This window comes from Lepidochelys kempii, chromosome 1, assembly GCF_965140285.1.
Source record: "Lepidochelys kempii isolate rLepKem1 chromosome 1, rLepKem1.hap1, whole genome shotgun sequence".
Lineage (NCBI taxonomy): Eukaryota > Metazoa > Chordata > Testudines > Cheloniidae > Lepidochelys > Lepidochelys kempii.
In genome coordinates, this window is record NC_136380.1 from 265181807 (window position 1) to 265202012 (window position 20206).

General features: G+C 41.8%; 1 protein-coding gene across 1 annotated transcript in view; it reads left to right on the plus strand.

Moving 5' to 3' along the window:
* Window positions 1-621: 621 nt before the first annotated feature.
* Window positions 622-20206, plus strand: part of AGBL3 (AGBL carboxypeptidase 3) — a 68725-nt gene continuing 49140 nt past the window's right edge. Inside the window, exons 1-7 of the mRNA XM_073330928.1 lie at window positions 622-681; window positions 2311-2413; window positions 5358-5418; window positions 6813-6995; window positions 14421-14528; window positions 17388-17526; window positions 18244-19026. Coding sequence (XP_073187029.1) covers window positions 2327-2413; window positions 5358-5418; window positions 6813-6995; window positions 14421-14528; window positions 17388-17526; window positions 18244-19026 — 1361 coding nt within the window. The 5' untranslated portion in view covers window positions 622-681; window positions 2311-2326. The remainder of the gene's footprint in view (window positions 682-2310; window positions 2414-5357; window positions 5419-6812; window positions 6996-14420; window positions 14529-17387; window positions 17527-18243; window positions 19027-20206) is intronic.

The window sequence follows — 20206 nt, forward strand, 5'->3', positions numbered from 1 at the left end:
GGCCATACAGTGCAGTATTGGGAGATTTCCCCCAAATCCCAGCCTAGACTGGTCTCAGAGTTGCCAACTCTTGTAGCATAAAGCCCCAGCTCCCGGAGTCCCCCCTTTCGTGCTTTATAGATGGAATCATTTAAAGCAAGTGTCTAGCCGCAGAGGAAAGCTGGAAAACCCAAGGGCTCACAAGCCAGAAACACCCCAACTTTGTTCCGGTTTGACAGTGGTATGAGCTGGAGGCAACCTGGGGGGGCTGACGGTGGCTCCTCCCTATTAGGGCAGCTGCGGGGTGCCTGGCAAAGGGGGACGTTGAGGGCCAATCACAGGGGGGAGGAGACACGAGGCAGGCGGGGCCCGGGCGGAAGAGGCCCCGCTACAGCCTGGGAACTATTCACCCCGCCCCCGGCACGTGGCCTCTGCGCCTCCCCCGCGGGTCGGGGTCATCCCGGGGGCGGGCAGCGGGCAGAATTCTCGCGAGACGGGCGGAGAACTTGGTTGCTGAGGCAACCGGGCAGCCGCTCATGGGCGGGATTTCCGCCCCTTTGGGCTCCGCGCCTGGGCCTGGGGCGGGGCGCGCCCAGAGGGGGCGGGGCTGGGGCGGGGCTCAGGTATGGCGGGCGCGGCCAGGGGCCCGGAAGCGGCACTGGCATGGAGGGGGGAAGGGGATGTGAGTGGCTGCATAGCGGGGTGAGTGGGGGAGGGGTGTGCGGCGGGCTGTCGGGGTGAGTGTAGATTGGGGGTGCTGTGGTTGGTGTAGTGGAGGTAGAATGGGGCCTGGACAGGATGGGACGGCACTTCCAGGAGCACGTCCCTGAGAGAGGGTCAGACGTGTCATACGGGACATGCCCGCCAGCCTGTGGCCAGCTGCTAAAGAAAGCCCGGGCCAGGGCATCTGAGGTGGACAAAGATTCAGAGGCAGCAAATTAAGCCTCCTTCCCCTCCCTGAACGTCCTTCTCCCTGTTAACCTGCTGGGTTGTGTAGAGAGAGTCTGAAAAACGCACTTGCCCAGATGCCCCCAGGATCACTGAGACCTGAACTATTAATCTGTGCAGAATTTATTATTTCACTTTTGAAAGTGGAAGCTTCTAGCACCAAAAAAAAAGAAAAAATCCTTCCCAATGTAAACCATGAATCATCTTACTCAGCAGCAGAACGCTGCTCCAGGGCCTTCACTTCAGCTGGTAACTTTGCCAAACAGCAACCAAGTAAAATAAAGAAAATTGTTCTGTTTCATGCTGCTGTTAGAACCCTGGGGGCAACCGTGAAAATAACAAGAATTATGCCAGTTTAAACTGACTGCTACTTTGCAAAATCTGAATCTTTTCACAGGGAAAGAGAATCAAATAAATAGAGGTCTTGATTCCGAGCAGCAGCCAAGCTAAGTTCTGTTCAGTGTGGAGGCAAAGATGGCTGTGTATCACCTTTACAGTTTGCTCCATTTCTGAAAGCAATCAGGGACTGTTTGAGTTCCTGCCATCAGTCAGAGCAGCCTAGGTCTGCTTTGTTGCGGTGCCCCTCTTTGGGCCAGCAGAATAGTTAGAACACAGTATGCTCTGGCACATCTGCCTTCTACAACCACATCCCTTCCCTTTATTGAGGGGTCTGTGAGGAAAGTGCAGTAGAGAATTCTCTGGCATGGAAGTCTGCTGATGCCTATATTCCAGTTCCACCCTCTAGCTTTATCTCCGTTGCTATCACAGCAGGAGTTGTGCTGGTATTAGCAACATTGGGAAATTTTTAGAGAAAAGGTTAATGTAAACACCATCCCAAAGATCTTCCAGGAGATCTAGTTATAATCCATTCTATTCTCTTTTCCAAAGGGTTTCCTTTTATGGCTTCCTCTAGTGTTTGTTTTAATCTTTCCTTGAATGCAGCTAGTGATGGCATTTTGACTACCTCTCTTGGTGGCATAATGCCTAATTGTTTGTCACTGTAAAGAAATATTTTCATAGAAGGCAAGTATCAGGGGGTAGCCATGTTAGTCTGTATCCACAAAAACAACGAGGAGTCCGGTGGCACCTCAAAGACTAACAGATTTATTTGGGCATAAGCTTTCGTGGGTAAAAAACCCACTTCTTCAAATGAATGGAGTGAAAATTACAGAGCAATTTTCACTCCATGCATCTGAAGAAGTGGGTTTTTTACCCACGAAAGCTTATGCCCAAATAAATCTGTTAGTCTTTGAGGTACCACAGGATTCTTCATTGTTTTCATAGAAGGCAGAGATTTCAGGAGGAATCCCACCCTTGCTGCCCCTTTATTTGTGTAGAAAGAGTGTAAAAACAGTCATTTTGAAATTGTAATGTATTTCACAGTCTGCAGAACAATTTAATGTTCACATTTCTGAAGATTATGTCAGAAGATTCAGACAAAGATAAGCAGCTGATAAATCGCATAATAAGTGATGAATACAATTCGGTACGTCTCCCTTTGGCCTTCATCCTTTTGTATGTATCTATTTATTTATTTATAATGTACCAATCAATATAATATGATTTGCTTTCTATGCAAACTTGATGACATCTGATTCCAGTTCCCCACTTTAAAGAGGTCCTGTGATCTTGAAACCTAGCCACTTTTTTAAAAAAGAGTTAAAAGTAATTTCAGGTATTACACCTTCCCCTGAGTTTCCCTGTCAGTTTGTGTGGGTTTATGACCACATTTTCCTATTTTTAAAATATTTTTATCTCCACTATCCTGTTCAAAAAGGGAAAACTTACCAGTGCCACTGGGTATACACAGAATACTATCAAATGCACAAAGTAAAAATACAGTCCCCAGTCCTACAGCAAACTTTATGCAGGGATTGAGGTCTGCACAGGGGTCTGATTGGTTTCTCAGCTATTTTCCAATACAACATTCTTTTGTATTACTTCCAAACTACAAACATGTAGTGAAGTGATGTCATAGCATATCAACAAAACCGAGAGATGTATGTGATGATGCTGATGGTAATTACTTCCTCTTCTCTTCATCTCTGAGGGAGTCCAGAGTTTTGTCTTTTCCCTCATGCCTTATATTTTCCCATGCTTTTCTCAAACTTTTTTGTAGGGTGGATTGAATCTTTGAGACATTGTCTCACACACACCTCCTCTCACATTTGCGATTAACATCCTGGGGCAACTACATCAGTTGTTTTCATGGAAAAGTAATATGAAAACACTGATGTCGTTTTAACTTATTTTAAAATGGCTTAGCAGCCAAAAGCAAGAGGCGAGACAACACCATGTCACTAGCTAGCTCTCCACAGCTACCAACAAGTGTTTTGTGGACCACTGTTGATCCATAGACCCCAGTTTTGAAACCACACGTTTAGCACAGAACTAAGTGGAACCCCCTTTGAGCTCACCACTGATACTGTTCAGAAGAGTATGGTTTTACATTGTTGAGTAATGTAACACCCTTCCTCCTACCCTGTTCTCCCTGGGGGTGGGGATTGTGAATTCACTTCTCCAGGGTATTTCTAGCCCCCTGTCTGAGAAAGCATGACAGGGAATCAAAGCAAGGACTCCCACATGCCAGTACAGAGAACTAACACTACTAGGTTGCTGCTGGGTTAACCCAATAGTAATGCTTTGGGATTGTTGAGATGTTAAAGTGACTACTGATTTTGCATATCTCAATTTTCAGGTGCCTAACCTGAGACACAGTAAAGGAGCCTGATTTTTGAAAAGTACTCAGCACCAATCATCTGAAAATCAAGCCCTATAAGGTGTTTCCAGTAGGCATCCAAAAATTGAAACACATTTAGTCATTTCTGAAAATCTTGTCATCATATTCTTCTGTTCTAGGTAAATTTTCAGAAACCATGTATGGTTACTTTTTGATCCAAGCAGCTAGTCAAAGTTTGGGACCTTGTAGGTTGTTCCAGTTGGGAGTACAAATTGATGATAGTCTGGTATTTTCTTTGATGCAGTCTTGTTTATTTTCAAGGAATGTGCAAAGTTCTTCTGCAAAGGCAGGAGGAACCAAAGCCAAAAGGAGTAGTTTCTGAGCTTCCAGGCCCAAGCTTCATTCTGCCAGCATCACCACCTCAAAACCTTTTTTCTAGCCTTCTGCCAGGGCCATAGGCTGATGCTTGGCTTTCTTGCTCTGCCTCTGAGTCTTTCTCAGTTTCTTGTTTGCACTCCAGGTTGTCTTTTTGACCACACACAACAGCTAATGAGTGGAATACTCTGCCCACATGGTGCTATTTCTCTGCAAACTCCATTATGCCTTGTTTTGGGTGTCACCCCTTATCTGTTCCTTACAAATATCTTAAATGAAGGGCATGTTTACACTTATTAATTTCAATGAGATTTTACTCAGCTCATAACAATATTTAAAATATTAATGTAAATAGTGTCCACAAATAAATCAGAATTTCCAGCTGCAGTTGTGAAACAGTTTTAGAGTTAGAAAGGTTCCAAGGTATTTCAGGAAGGAAGGTGGGTTTTTTACATGAATGTGATATTAATGGTAGGGGTGCCATTCTGACAGCCCTATAGGCTAAGTACTGTATTAAGTGAAAATATACAGGATAGGCAGCACCAGCAGCAGTTCATGCTCCTTCATATTGCCTTGCTAGAATGTTCCAACCTTGACCTGGCAAAATCACCTTCAGGGTCAAGATAGTAATTTCCTCTCTACGGCTCTTTTAAACATTGGTCTCTCTACTGAAACTGGCAACAAAAGTGCCAAGTGTGGAATTGGGAATTTTTGTGATATAAACACTTGTCAAACTCATTTTTCGTAGACCTCTGAACAGCCATTAATAACAACTTTTTGTTATAATTTTTGAGCTGTAGCTCACGAAAGCTCATGCTCAAATAAATGTGTTAGTCTCTAAGGTGCCACAAGTACTCCTTTTCTTTTTGCGGATACAGACTAACACAGCTGCTACTCTGAAACCTAACAACTTTCAGTTACTTCTGCTATAACTGTAACTTCAGATTGGTTTACAAAGAGAGAAGACTAAATATCCCTTTACCAATCCTCTGAGCCTTCTAGTTTCCTATAGTTTATCTGGCTGGTTGGAGTTGGCATCTGCTCTGTTCAGATTTCCTGCAAAATATATTTAGTCATGCTCATTTGTCAAGGTAATTGACCAAATGGAAGCTGATCAGTTATGCAGGGAGTGGTCAGTTCCTCATATTTGCAATGTTTGTTGAAACTCATTCCCTTAGTGGCATGTCCTCCTCTCCCCCACCACTGAAATGTTTTCATTGTGATATAGTGTTTTCATAATAATAATGAACAAGTGAGTAATCTCACTGTTGAAAACCCCTTATCCTTCTAGAACAGGTACCAGGACAGATGCTATTGCTGCTTCCTTTTGGTTAAATAGAAACAAGAGGAGCCTATCCTGTTGTCTTATTTTTAGGATGAAGATCCCTTTAACCCATTTGTGGCAGAAGATCTTGAGCAGTGTGCATTTTTCACAGGTTAGAACCCTTCCATTTATTCCCATACACTTTCACTGCAAGGTCACAAGGGAGGATGAGAAGGTTAGTGCTCATGCAAGTGACAAGAGAGCCAAGTGTAGTCTGAGCAAAAGCTATGTATGCTTCCTCACGCAGTTGTTCAGCTAATGCACCTCAGTGAGAAGTTGCTGCATTCCTTTCATCAGAAACTATTGATCTTGCCAAATTGTGTGGTGGCTTCAGGATGTGAACATTTATCCACTAGGAATGAAAATGAGACAGCTAAACTAATTTCTTTTCCACGTGCTCTAGACATAATCTAGATTTGAACCCAGGTCCCCAGAGATGAAAAGGCATTACCCCAGTCTCTATTTGTTGTGCTGAGACAAAGCAGACCCAGAGAAAGTAGTAAGCCAGGACAAACTGCACACTTTGAAAAGATAACATTCCCTCCAGGGGTGCAATGAGAGAGGGACCTATGAGCCCAGGACCCAACTCACCCTTGGCCACAGGCGCTACAACAAATTCCTGTAGAAGTCCTCGCCAAACAGCTGTTTCTCCTTCCAGAGTGAGCCCAGAAGTGGAAGAGGTGGAGGAGGCAGCATGAGAAGATGGTGACCTTGTTTTCTGGATCTGTGGCATGCCGGAGGTGCTCCTGCCCCTGTTCTGGCCAGTTGCTGACAGCTTCATTCACTACTTCTTCTTTGGGTCCAAGACTTGGACCCAGGTGAGAGAGACTGGCCAGAACTCCTCATCTACCTCCCTTCCCACCCCCAGACCCAACTTCCCATTTCCTAGAACCCTGGATTGCAATCTCCTCATGCTACTTCCTCTACCTCTTCCGGGCCCTCTCCAGAAGGAGAGATGGCGACTTAGTGCGGACATACATGTGCCATGCAGCAGTATGAAGGTGAGGAACCCTATACACAGATGTGAACGTCTCAGAATGTAACCTCTATTACTTGGCCCGTGACCTTACCTGGGCCCCCCTCCTTAGGAAAATTCTGGTTGTGCCCCTGTTCCTGCTGCATTCAACACCCCTAACAAGTATAACTAAGAGACTTGCTCCAGATTACATGAAACAAATCCTTTCTAACTCTATTAAAAGATGCTAATACATATCTACAAAGACTCAAATGAAAGGTCCTGGCTTGAAATATTTATCCTATTTATTACTTATAGCAGAGTACTTGATGTATTTTGTGATAGATGTAATCCATTGTCCATTTAACTCAGCTTTTTAAATTCAGGGTGATTTATAGCATGCAGCATTGATCTTTTTTTCAGTGGGATGACAGTAAATTCATGAAACCAGTCTGCGGTACTGGATTATCCATTAGTTTCAGACCAATTGGCTTTGCATGCTGTCACTTGAAGGAATGAAGAGACTAGTGTATTTTTTCATTTTCACATAGATTCCATTTGTGATCAGCTTTTCCCACGGACAAAACAGATTGTCTTGGCATATAACTCTGGGAGATGGGTACCCCGGCTTCGTGAGCCTCGCAATCTTTATGGCATATCTCCTGCACGTCACCTGAGTTTAATACGTTGGCCACACCAATGTGAGGTCATCAGGGATAGAATTGAGCACATTGGTAAGTCCTAAATATTGGTCAATAATAATATTAATACTTAACTTTTCATAATTTTTTACAAATGAATCTTTATCAAAGCTATTGGGACACTATTAAGAACTTTCCTTGCCAGTCTCTGTGCTTTACTGATAAAATTCACTGTGGTTTGGGAGCAATCAGTGGAGATCATGTGCTTTTCTGAGATGAGATTGAACTGTTGATGGCCCTGATTCTGTTCCCCTTAAAGTCAGTGATCAAACTCCTGCTGACTTGAATAGTATAGGATTGGGTTTCGATCGCCCATTTAGTAGGGACACACGTGTTGTCAAAATGAGCATATAAATAAAATTGTATTTTTGGAAACAGTCATACAGATAATCTAGTGTTATTGTAGCTGTGTTGGTCTCAGGATATTAGAGTGACAAGGTGGGTGAGGTATTATCTTTTATTAGACCAACTTCTTTTGAGCTTTCAGAGAGAAGAAGAAGAGCTCCGTGGAAGCTCAAAAGTTTGTCTCTCACCAATAGAAGTTGGGCCAATAAAAGATAATACCTCACCCACCTTGTCTCTCTTATGCAGAGAGTGTGTCATTTAACATGTACAAACAATTGTATTATAAAAATGTAATTATCAGATTGCTGTTCATGTGGATTTTAACATAGTCAGCATCTGTCTTGACACCTAAGATCAGCCTTGAGTAAGTCTGTTCAGGGAGAACAAAAAGCACACCAGAAAATGAATTGAGTGGGGTGCCACGGGGAAAGTTGAGAGAATAGAGTCTTCTCTTTGTACAGCAGGATTGCAAGAGAACATGTGGTCTAATATCTAGAACAAAGGAAAGTGTCTGAACTTCATTCTAGACTTGGTTCTGCAAAGGAGACCTGCAAAAGATATTTTAAAAATTAGATTTATGCCCCATTTTACTATTTTATGATTGATGAAATTTTGGAAGTTTGTGTGTATGTAAGAAAAATCAAGTCTGATCTTCCCTGGGTTAACTAAATATTTTCTTGAGGATCCCATGATTGTATATTTTGAGCCTTCACAATTTAATTGAAGGGATGAGGATGTTCACTCTTTAACAAAAGCTATGTTTCTCCCAAGCGCTCATTAGAAATGAGAGATAAATAGGTGTCAAAACCAAACAAAAAGTAATGTTTTAAACACAATTACTAAAAATATTTTCCCAGTTTTCATTCTCTTGTCTCTAGTGACGTTATAACTTCACTAGTTTTTCAATCATAACCAGGACTCCAATTCATCTGGTAAATGGTGGTAGAGTGTGATACAGCATGGTACAGCACCTTTTTCATGCTGCCTGCTTGTTTTCCAGAATCATAAACTTTAATTTAAAAAGCAAAAGTAAGTCTCTAACTGTTTTGTTTGTGGAGGTACACTTGAGTCATGTTTTTGAGGCTAACTGATTCAGTGAAATCTGCCTACATTTGCAGAATCCAAAATAATAATTCCAAGAGGCATGACCCATTCATCTCAATGTGTGCTAACTCAGATGCCCAAAGATAATACTTTAAATGTCAACATTGTTAACTTGCTGCTCATCAAAGTATGTATAAAAGGAGAGGGAATATCATATTATGAAGAGCTGCACAATACTGCAAATAACAGTTTATTTTGGCACCGGTAGTGAGTGGCTTCAGAAGAGTACTGCCATTTTTTCCTGTCCCTAGTCAAGAAGGAGCCAATCCCAAAGAGCCTTACAGGTACCCCAAGCAAGTTAGCTGAACTCACACCAGGGGGAATCAAGCGCAAAATATCAGCAGGCATCACCCAAAGGAAGCCAAGCAGAACCATGGTTGTATGTGGACCTTACTGAGAGGGAGCTGAGCCAAGGAGTTCAGAGAGCATATGTGATCATAGTTTGAACATCTGCACAATCAAATGTGAGTGATAGGTGGGTGGGGCTTATTTTGTGGTCAGACGTTGGAAGAGTATCACTACCGTTCCTCTTTCCTGTCTCCCTTCCATCTGACCCCTGGTCACAACAGCATCTTCCAGTGGATATACATTTCTAACATAAAAAACAAGCAGGAAGAAACATTACTTATTATTTTTTTATATAAAAAATCTTCCAGGTGATAAGAACATAAGAATGGCCATACTGGCTTAGATCAATGGTCCATCTAGCCCAATATCCTGTCTTCCCACAGTGACCAGTGCCAGATGCTTCAGAGGGAATAACCAAAACAGGACAATTATAGAGTGATCCATCTCTTATTGTCCACTCCCAGCTTCTGGCAGTCAGAGGTTTAGGGACCTCCAGAGTATGAGGTTGCATCCCTGACCGTCTTGGCTAATAGCCATCGTTGGACCTATTCTCCATGAACTTATCTAATTCTTTCTTGAACCCAGTTATACTTTTGGCCTTCACAACTTCCCCTGGCAACGAGTTCCACAAGCTAATTGTGCGTTGTGTGAAGAAGTTCTTCCTTGTGTAGGTTTTAAACCTGCTACCTATTTATGTCATTGGGTACCCAATTCATGTGCTGTGTGAAAGGGTAAATAACACTTCCATATTCACTTTCTCCACACCGTTCTTGATTTCATAGGCCTCTATCATGTCCCCTGTCAGTCATCTCTTTTCTAAGCTGAACAGTCCTAGTCTTTTAAGCTTTCCTCATATGGAAGTTGTTCAATAACCCTAATCATTTTTGTTGCCCTTCTCTGTTCTTTTTCCAATTATAATATATCTTTTTGAAATAGGGAGACCAGAACTACACACTGTATTTAAGGTGTAAGCGTACCAGTGATTTATATCGTGGCATTATGATATTTTCTGTCTTATTATCTGTCCCTTTCCTAATGGTTCCACACATTCTGTTAGAGCAGTGGTTCCCAAACTTGTTTCACCACTTGTGCAGGGAAAGCCCCTGGCAGGCCTGGCTGGTTTGTTCACCTTCCGTGTCTGCAGGTTTGGCTGATCGCTGCTCCCAGTGGCCGCGGTTCGCTGCTCCAGGCCAATGGGAGCTGCTGGAAGCGGCGTGGGCCGAGGGATTTTCCTGCACAAGTGGCAGAACAAGTTTGGGAACCACTATGTTAGAGTTTTTGAGTGGTGCTGCACATTCCCTAACAAATCATGTTCATCTGTGAGTCTGATAATTCTGTTCTTCATTATTGTTTCAACCAGTTTGCCTGGTACTGAAGTTAAGCTTACTGGCCTGTAATTGCCAGATTTGCCTCTGGAGCCTTTTTTCAAAAATTGGCGTTACATTAGCTATCTGCCAGTCTTCTGGTACAGAGATTTAAGCAATAGATTACATGCCACAGTTAATAGTTCTGCAATTTCATATTTGAGTCCCTTCAGAACTTTTGGATGAATACCATCTTGTCCTCATGACTATTAGTGTCTAATTTATCAATTTGTTCCAAAATCTCCTCTTTTGACACGTCAGTCTGAGACAGTTCCTCACAATGACAATGGGAACAATTTACTGAGCAGGGAGGCTGCTACACTCTGCTCTGCCTGAGAGGACAGAGACTGCCCCACGCCTGCTTCGTCAGAAACAACCCAAAGCCCTGCCCCTCCATGCCAAGCGTGCCACAATAGCATGTGAGAGGGACACAGTGTCTTTCTTTATCACACACAAGACTGTCCAGCCCCCTTCCCCTCCGCCGGCGGTGATTTATGTCTCTACTGGCTGCTCCAGGAGCCCAAACTGACCTGCCTGTGCTGCTGGGGAGGGGCACATGACCACTCTTGAGGCTTCCCTTTGCTTCCTCATCAGAAGTCATTTTTCTGTGGGGAAGCAAAGAAATCTGTGAGGGACATGAATTCTGCACATGCGCAGTGATGCAGAATTCCACCAGGAATATCTCTCCCTCACATCCTATCAACCCCTTTCTAATATACATTAACTGCAGGGGAGGAAAAGGAGTTAAATCAAAATCACATTATTTTTGGAAATTATTACAGGAACCGGATCACTCAGAAGACTACTAGTAATGGGAATAATGGAGACTTTCACCTCTTGATTAATGGTTTAAAGGTGAACTTTGCAGCAAAACATGTTTAATGTCTCTTACTTTTCTCTAGGATCCCAAATTTGCTTGGCTTCTCTATAGCAAAAAAGTTTTCTGCTCCCCCTTCCTTAGGGGAGGAAAAATCTGCAGCCCATATTATAGATATGTGACATCTCTTTTCATACAACTCCAGTTCTTGCCTTTGTCCTTGACTGAAGAAGAGGTGAGGACGTAATATTTCAAATATATAAACACTTCTTAAAATTTAAAATGTACAGATGAACACCTCTGTACCTATATGCCTGGCCCATGGTATGATGGAGGAGGCATGATCATTCGTTTGATACAGCACTTTCTTATATTGAGTGGGCAGTTTTAACAAAGAGAATGAGTTGTGCAGTCTCCCATTATCAATAATGGAAGTTGTACGTCTGATTCTGTGGGGCTTGTTTTGACACCCTTCATGTGAATGTGCAGATAGCTGTAACTGGAGCCTCTAGCCACAGCCTTACAAACTGTTTTATGGGCTGAGAGTTCTAGTCATGTCATAAGCAAAGATCCAGAGTGTTAACAACAGTGACATATATCAATTGATAGACTTCCAGTCACTAGCATTATCAGGAGTAGTACAGGAATGTAGAAAATCAGTTTTACCAGAGAATAATACACCCTCCCATCCAATACTCGTTTTTATTTCGAATTGTGAATGAGAATTATTCATAGGTACTAAAACTGTGGTCCAAATTTATTGCCCTTTAATTTAATCAATTGACTACTCTGTTCTTTTATCCTAGGGTAGGGTAAAAAGGAAGGACAGCTATACTTTCGATGTGTCCTTCATAGTTTGAATACTCCAGTCTTGCTGACTTTTCTTTACAAGTTAAATAATCCTAGCAAACAGTCATCATGTATAAATTTATCCATACCTTTAACAAGCTGTATGCATCACTGAACCATGTGGATTTCCATTTTTCTTTCTGCAACACCCTTGTCCTTTGAGTTAAGATAGTCACTTATCTGTTGGTTTTGGTCAAACAGCCACTATGGCCAGTAGAGCTTCATCACCTATGTTTCTTTCTCCTCTTTCCCTATACACTCATCTTTTTTTAAAGTAACCCACTTTGACACAGATGCCCATTTGTGGTTCACTCTTTTTGTCAGCAACTCTTGTCAGACCTGACATACTCACTACACCTAACACTCTTGTCAGACTCTGTATCCAAAAGGGGACATGTAAGATATCATTGGAAAACAAATAATTCACTGATCATGCATATTCTTGTGTGATGTATGTACAAGGTGTGTACAAAGAGTTATGAATATGTGCTAGAATTAAGTTCTTAAAATGAGTTTGGCAAGCAATGCATAAGCACAGTCTGCCTTGGGCAAACAAATGTGTATTTGTTTGTCTGAGCTGCCTGGTCATCTGGCACAGACAATGAAGGTACATTTACATAGAAGGTAAACAAAGCCATCAATCTAATGAGTAGGCAAGAGAGCCTCTTGCAGGGGTCTGAACATCAAGTGATAAGTAATTGAATCAGCTGATTGTATGTGATATTGCTGTATTATAAAAGTGTATCAAGTAAGGTCTATTATGATAACCAATAACACATTGGTGATTCATATAATTGTAAAATGTATGTGTTAACTCTATGTGAGGAATTATGAATACTCACTGATATTATGCTTTAAAGTCTGTGACCCAACAAAAGGAGAAACAGATTTTCTCCTAGACAGGAGGGAAGGCAGCTACAGTAAAACCTACTTTAAAGACCACCTCTGAAAAAAGACCTCCTGTCACGAGCGATTACCTGCAGAGGCCACGGAACACCACCACTCTCTGGTGTGCAAACCTTTGAAAAGAGACCACCTCTTACAAGTGACCACTTTTGCTAACTCCCATGAGTGGTCGCTCTTGGCAGGTTTTACTGTATCTACCTGTCTCTAATGAAATTAAGCAAGATGTGACCAAAAACAATGGAAGCCCCATTTACATACCAGTCAGCAGGGGGATGGGAAGCCCACAGGAAGGAAGAACAGCATGAGGTCATCCTGAATCTGGAGACAAAACAGTGAGTCTGGGAAGATATAAGGAGAGAAAAAAAGCCATCTTGGCATCCATCACTGGATAGACAGAAGGGGCCAGAGTTCTTGCAAGATGAGAAAGATGAAACCAAGTGAAATCTGTGGGAACTGAAGTCTGTGGGAACTGAATATATGTGAGAAACCTGCTTAGCCAAAGATCTTTCACATAGGAAGACAAGGGAAACCAGCATTTGTACTTTGGTGAAAGGTTCTAACTGAGAAAAAACCAGCCATGGCTGGAAAGAAGGAGATTGGTAAGAAATCTACCTTGAACCAAGGCTGTAGCTTGTTGAGTTAAGTCTTGGTACCGGTCAACACTAAAAAGGTAGCTTGACCCAGCTATATTTCTGAAAAATCCACACTCCTGAGTGAAGTAGTTAAGACAACCTAATCCGTGGTGTAGACAGCACTAGATCAATGGAAGAATTCTTCCATCAACCTAGTTTACACCTCTCAGGGAGGTGGATTATCTATGTCAATGGGAGAACCGCTCCCATTGGCATAGGTAGCGTCTACACTGAAATGCTACAGTCTTGTAGCTTCAGCACTGCAGCTGTTCTGCCGTAGCATTTCAAGTGTAGAAAGCCCTTAGCCACTATGAAGCATATTTTACTTTTATTTGCTTGTAACCATTTTGTCTTCAGCTCTTGAACTTGAACTCACTTAAAACCTCTCTTTTGGTTAATACGCTTGTTTTATTTATAATCTAAACCAATCTAGTGCTGGGTTTGAATTGAATAATTATTAACTCCACTTTAAGTAATAACTGGTGCTTTTGTCTCTTTAAAGGCGCAAAGAAACTTATTACTTCTCTGAGTTCCAGGAGAAGACTGGACACTACAGGGCAGATGGTTTGGGGGAAATTCGGGACAGGGAGTGTATTGGTATCACCCTGTAAATAGTAACCAAGGCTGGTGGAGACAAGGGTGGGGGTGTTGTATTGTAGGCAGGCTGCTGGGGTCAAAGTGCTAAACCAGAGCTGCCCAGCACATGCACACACGGAACTGTATTCTTATCTGCTGCCTGTTGGTGTCTGGGCTCTGAGCCAGAGTAGTAGAGCATTTAAGGCACCCCCGGTTACAGGTTAGGCAGTGATACAACTTCTTACTGCTCTGAATTGCACCCCAAAACATGACATCCACTCAGATGATGTTTTTAAAGGCAAATTATCAAGGTAAAGTATGAGCTTATAAAACCCTTGTATAAACCTAAGAAAAATTCTGATCTTCCAAAAGGCATGATTCACTTATTCCTACCACAAAGCATTTTGAAGTTGCTGCCTGACAAGCAGGGAGAAGAATCAAGGAGCAGCTTTCAGAGCCTTCATTTGTGATGGACACCCTTTGTAGTTTAGCTCTCTCTCTGTCTCTTCTTTTTCAGACTGGATTCCCTGTGAGCCTGAGCCACTGTACCACCCAACGGGCCTGGAGCTTGAGCCACTGTTCCAATATCCCAGAGAGGACACAGTGGTTTATTTAGCAGATGAAGGTGGGAGCACATTGTGAAATGTTATTACAAGGTGCATGTAATTTTGGCACCCATTTTGATTGACTGGGTTTCTTTTATTTTTGGGGGGCCTGATTCATAGCCAATTTAAGTCAGTAGTAGTCTTTCCCATGATTTTAATGAGTTTTGGATAAGCTTCTATATCTGAAGATATAGACATAAATTAGAGCTCTCTCCCCATCCTTGGATTCTGCTTATGTTATTAATAAGGGTACAATTTAGTCACCGAGGTCAGGGAAGTCACAGATTCTGTAACTTTACCGGACTTCCATGACTTTGGCTTCAGCTGTCAGCAGTGGAGGCAGAGCCAGGGCTGTGCATCCTGGACCCATGGCTTTGGCTGGAGCAGGGGCTTTGCACCCTCCTCGGAGCTGCTGCAGGATCTGTGGCTGTGCTCTTCCAACCCGCAGCTTCAGCCGAGTTGAAGCTGAAGCTGGGCCTGTGCATCCCCTCCCCCGCCCCACCCCCCCTCCACTGTCCCCTGCTTCTGTAGCCAGAGCTGCTGCTGTGTGCCCCCGTCCTGCAGCTGTGGCAGGGTCTGGAGCCAGGGCAGTGCCCCCTCGTGGCAGTGGGGCTGATGCTATCAGTCTTCTCCATTTAGATCCAGTGTCATTCCTTCCCCCCTGGCCCTTTCTCTCCCACCATATTATTTGTAAAAGTCAGGGACAGGTCAGGGCTGCTGTGTATTTTTGCTTATTGCCCGCAACCCGTCTGTGACTTACTAAAAATAACCGAGACAAAATCTTAACCTATGTTATTAACAACTTTAAAAGTGCAGTTCAAGCAGTTTCTGAACGTCAGTGGGAATTAGCCTGAAACTAGTTTGTTAATTAATCTCTCTCTAGTGATGTTTTCATAATATTTGAGCAAAGAGAGTATGAACGTTCAAAAATGATTTTCTTCCATAATTGCAGGGATAAAACTGGAGATACATGTTGGCAGGAGACTCTTAGTATCTTGTTTGCAACTTATCACTTTATACTATGACCTTGTCAACTCTCTTAAGTTAAACAGAATCAGGTTGGGGGACTACTTAACTACAGATCTCTAAGGGGATAAGTAGTCCCCCAACCTGATTCTGTTTAACTTAAGAGAGTTGACAAGGTCATAGTATAAAGTGATAATTTGCAAACAAGATACTAAGAGTCTGCTGCCAACATGTATCTCCAGTTTTATCCCTGCAATTATGGAAGAAAATCATTTTTGAACGTTCATACTCTCTTTGCTCAAATATTATGAAAACATCACTAGAGAGAGATTAACAAACTAGTTTCAGGCTAATTCCCACTGATGTTCAGAAACTGCTTGAACTGCACTTTTAAAGTTGTTAATAACAAAGGTTAAGATTTTGTCTTAACTGGCAGTGGTACTTTTGATTCATTTGGTGGTACTCTGTTTTCTGATTCTCTTCTGAACCACAATAGTGTTAGGGGAGCTCTGTTGCTGAAAACACCTTCTTTTGGATGTTATGTGAAACCAAGATCTCAACCAGTTGTAATCACTAACCCCTGAAATCTTTATTGCTGCATACAAACCATGTTATAAAGAGTGTGTGTTTCTTGGGGATTAAGGTAATCATAGAATCATAGAAAGTGTTAAAGACCCAGGGCACTTTTCACAAGAGATGGGGTTTTAATCCTGCTGTCCTGGCCAAATACCCACTTGAATAATTACATTCTGCTTAATAAAATTCCACCTCCAGTTTGGAAATTGTATTTATCATTTCCTGCCTCACTCACCTAGTGTTCTGTGTGCTGTTAAATGGTTGCCGCATTTCAGTCTGGACAGAGCAGTGTTTGAGCAGTGAATGAAGTGATATTCTTTGTATATTTTGTATATCAATCTATGGCTGTAATGTGCATTGGGATGACAGGCCCTATTTAAATGTAAGGTCTTTATAATGATTAATGGATTTTTGTGCATAGCTCCTAGTAACCATAATAGAAGTAGGAGGCAGGTTTTATAAAACTTTCAGTGTGTATAGAGCTTTCCATCAAGAGAAATCTCAAGGTGCTTTATATTGTATAGGAATCACTTAATTTAGGCTCCAGTTCTGAACACTTCAGCATATGCTTTACATTAAGGTCAATGAGCATTAAGCACATGCTTAAGTGCTTTGCTGAATCAGAATTTTAGGATTGAAATACACCCAGTCATCTCTTGGCTGGATATGGTAACTATTCTTTTGCCAGAAACAGTGCACAGTAGGTTTTAGGAGGGGAACCGAAGTATAGATAGGGAGATGGGTTGATGCAGGGGGTTAAAATGTTGTTATACCATGGATCATACCTTAATGGAGAAATTGTCTCATGGACGTCACCCCTTCAAGTCATGATAGCACAGGCAATCTCCTTTCTAGTTTATGATTGTATAACATCCCTGTGTCAACTACAGCAATTGCATACACAGAAAGTAATAATGGAAAAAAAATAGTTTCTTTTAATCTGATTTAGCAGCTACAATAAAGGAGGCAAATTAAAACTATGTGAACAGTAAGTTCTCTCTGGCCACATTTTGGGAACTGGTGGGTTAATGCATTAGCTTGTCACTTGTAAACAAGATAAATTTAATACAGAGACTATTTATAAGTAAAAAGGGAGCTTTATAGTAATAGGAAAAATAGTAAACAAATAAATTTTCAAAGCATAATGGTGATGTTTTAGCCATGTGGTGGATTGAAAGGCATTCGGAAGGAGTGGCTAAAGCTTTTCACAACTCCTTTTAAAATTTACACTAGATATGCCCTAAAAATCAAGTGTGTAATTTCTGTAAAAGGTTTTAAGCATTGCTGAAAATTATTCACAACTGTGAATAATATGTATGTTCTGCTCCTTTCACTAGCTAACGAGGAATCCTGTTTTGTGTATTCTCGAGTAGGGGGTAGCTACCCCTCGAAGCAGGTCATCGCTCAAGACTGGGACAACACTTTGATCTTTGAAGCACGTTTTGAGAGTGGGAATCTGCAAAAGGTGGTCAAGGTGTAGGTTTATGATCTTTTCCTCTTTGTTGAGGTAGTGTAGGCACCAGCTGAAGTCAAATGCGCCTTTGTAAGTACCCTGAGTGTCGTTGGGGCCTGCACCCAGAATTACACTAACAGAATAAGCCCTAAGAATATTTTCATGTGGACTTCAAATGGAACAATCTCATAACCGTTCCATGGCATTAAATATTATCTATAGGTGAAATTCACTTCTGTACAAAGAGTCTGGGCAAGAACTATGTACAACTGGTGTTACCAGTGAAGCTTCAAAATGGTGATGTAGGCTCTCAGCACAGCTATAAATTTCACCCTACCTGCATAAGTTCATACACACACATTCACACTTTTTTTTTTACACAGATGACAATATTTTTTTATTTAGTTTAGTGAATTTTTTGCACAAGATTTTTTTTTAACGAGCCTTGGTTTGGTCACACATTTTAATTATTTTACGTAAGCACTAAAGGAATGTGAGGTTTATATTACTGACGCATTCCATCTAGTCTGACATACTGACCCTAGCAGCAGCCTATGCTTTGATTGTTTATACGAAAGTGGAAATCCCCCCACACTTCCAGTGTGGCTAATTGTACAGTGCTTTTTCATGATGTTGGAGAAATTCCTTCTCCGTCCCACAGTCCCCAGCATGATTTGAGTCTGTAATGTATTTCTGTGGTAACCAGCATTAAAAATGCTTGTCTTCTTTCTGTACACCAGTAGTGAATTCGAATACCAGCTGACACTGCGCACTGACCTCTACACAACTAGACACACCCAGTGGTACTACTTCCGAGTAACCAACACTCACGCAGGAATGCCTTATCGTTTCACCATTGTCAATTTCACCAAGCCCACCAGCCTGTACAACCATGGTATGCGTCCACTGTTGTACTCAGAAGTGGATGCGAAGATACACCAAGTTGGCTGGCAAAGGACAGGAGATGAAATCAAGTATTACAAAAACAACCTTGGCCAAGATGGGCATCAGTATTTCTCACTCACTTGGACATTCCAGTTCCCACATGACCGAGACACTTGCTACTTTGCCCATTGCTATCCTTACACCTATTCCAACCTGCAGGACTACCTGGCAGCCATCTCTAGAGATCCAGTAAGGTCCAAGTTTTGTAAGATCCGCATCTTGTGCCATTCACTAGCAAGAAATATAGTGTATGTTTTAACCATCACCAGTCCCTCAGAAAGTGGCAAGGAGGCAAAGCGTAAGGCAGCTGTGATTTTGACTGCGAGGGTACACCCAGGCGAAACAAACAGCTCCTGGATAATGAAAGGCTTTCTGGATTACATTCTGGGCAACTCAGGCAATGCTCAGTTGCTCCGTGACACTTTTATCTTCAAAGTAGTACCAATGTTGAACCCAGATGGTGTGATTGTGGGAAATTATCGCTGCTCCTTAGCAGGTCAGGACTTAAATCGTAATTACACATCAGACCTGAAGGAATCTTTTCCTTCTGTTTGGTACACCCGGAACATGATCAGAAGGTAACATCATCTCTCCTCTCTTCAGACCCAAAAAAACTTTCTATTTGTAGTGTGTGTTATTTAATATAACCAATGTTTGCACTATATTTGCCTCATATTTATTGTCTCTCATCTCATATTTAACCCATTCAGTTTGTATTATTTGTTTAAATTCTAAGAAGCTTGAGTTTTTATTGTAGTTTGCAATGTTTTCTGTTGCACAGCACCCTGTAATATAGCTTTAATACAGGGAATGAAAAAGATACCTTGGGTAGCAAAGGAGAATTTTTCAGGGAACCATCAGCCCCAGAACAGAAAGTGATTTTTTTTCATAGCCCTATTCCTCACTACTCCCCATCAATATTTACAGATGAAGGCCCTAATTCTGCTCCCATTGTATTCAGTGGCAAAATATCTGACAGCTTCATTGGTGCAGGACAGTGCCCTAAAGTGAGCCAAGTCCAGAGTGGATCCCAACCTTGTATTTGACTACTAGTCCTATCAAATTTACTGTATATTTGAGTATAAGTGTGTTTGGTTTCTAATGCTTCACTTCCTTATGCAGTGCATACATCTAGTCATCTGGTTATACATATAACTTCATACCCAGAGTCACCATTCAGGTTTGGCTTATGTAACTGGGTTCGTCTAATGGCTTTAGCTTTGAAAGGAGTCTGTCAGTGCTGATAAAGCTAATATTTAACCTACAATGTCATTTACAGTATGTGTTGATTCTCAGGTACATGTTTAATCATAAGCACTTTCCCTTTGTGCCTCTCCATTCTTCAAACAAGAATCCTTCTGTCTAACTTACCACCTTTCCATTAGAAAAATATTCAAAGAAGTTCAAATTCAAACACTGGCTTTTACTTATTTCCATTCTGGCCTATCTAATACTGACCCTTTCAAGAGTTTCTGATGACTCTGGGGAAGGACTTTGGAGCCTGCTAGAGAACAAAATTGAATGTTCTCCCATAGGAGACAACTTGTATAGATTTGAGAGAGGACAAAAGTTTTTATGATAGATGGGTACAGACTAGTCTTTTGCAAAGTTGTGTAGCAGAAAAACACTCTATTCACCCTGCATCAGTTTTACAGTTTAAAGGCAACTGGTATAGCAAAATATAAAAATAAAAACATTTAGAAAAATGTGCTGAAATGCCCCAAATATCTAGACTCACATTTAGCACATTATCACCTA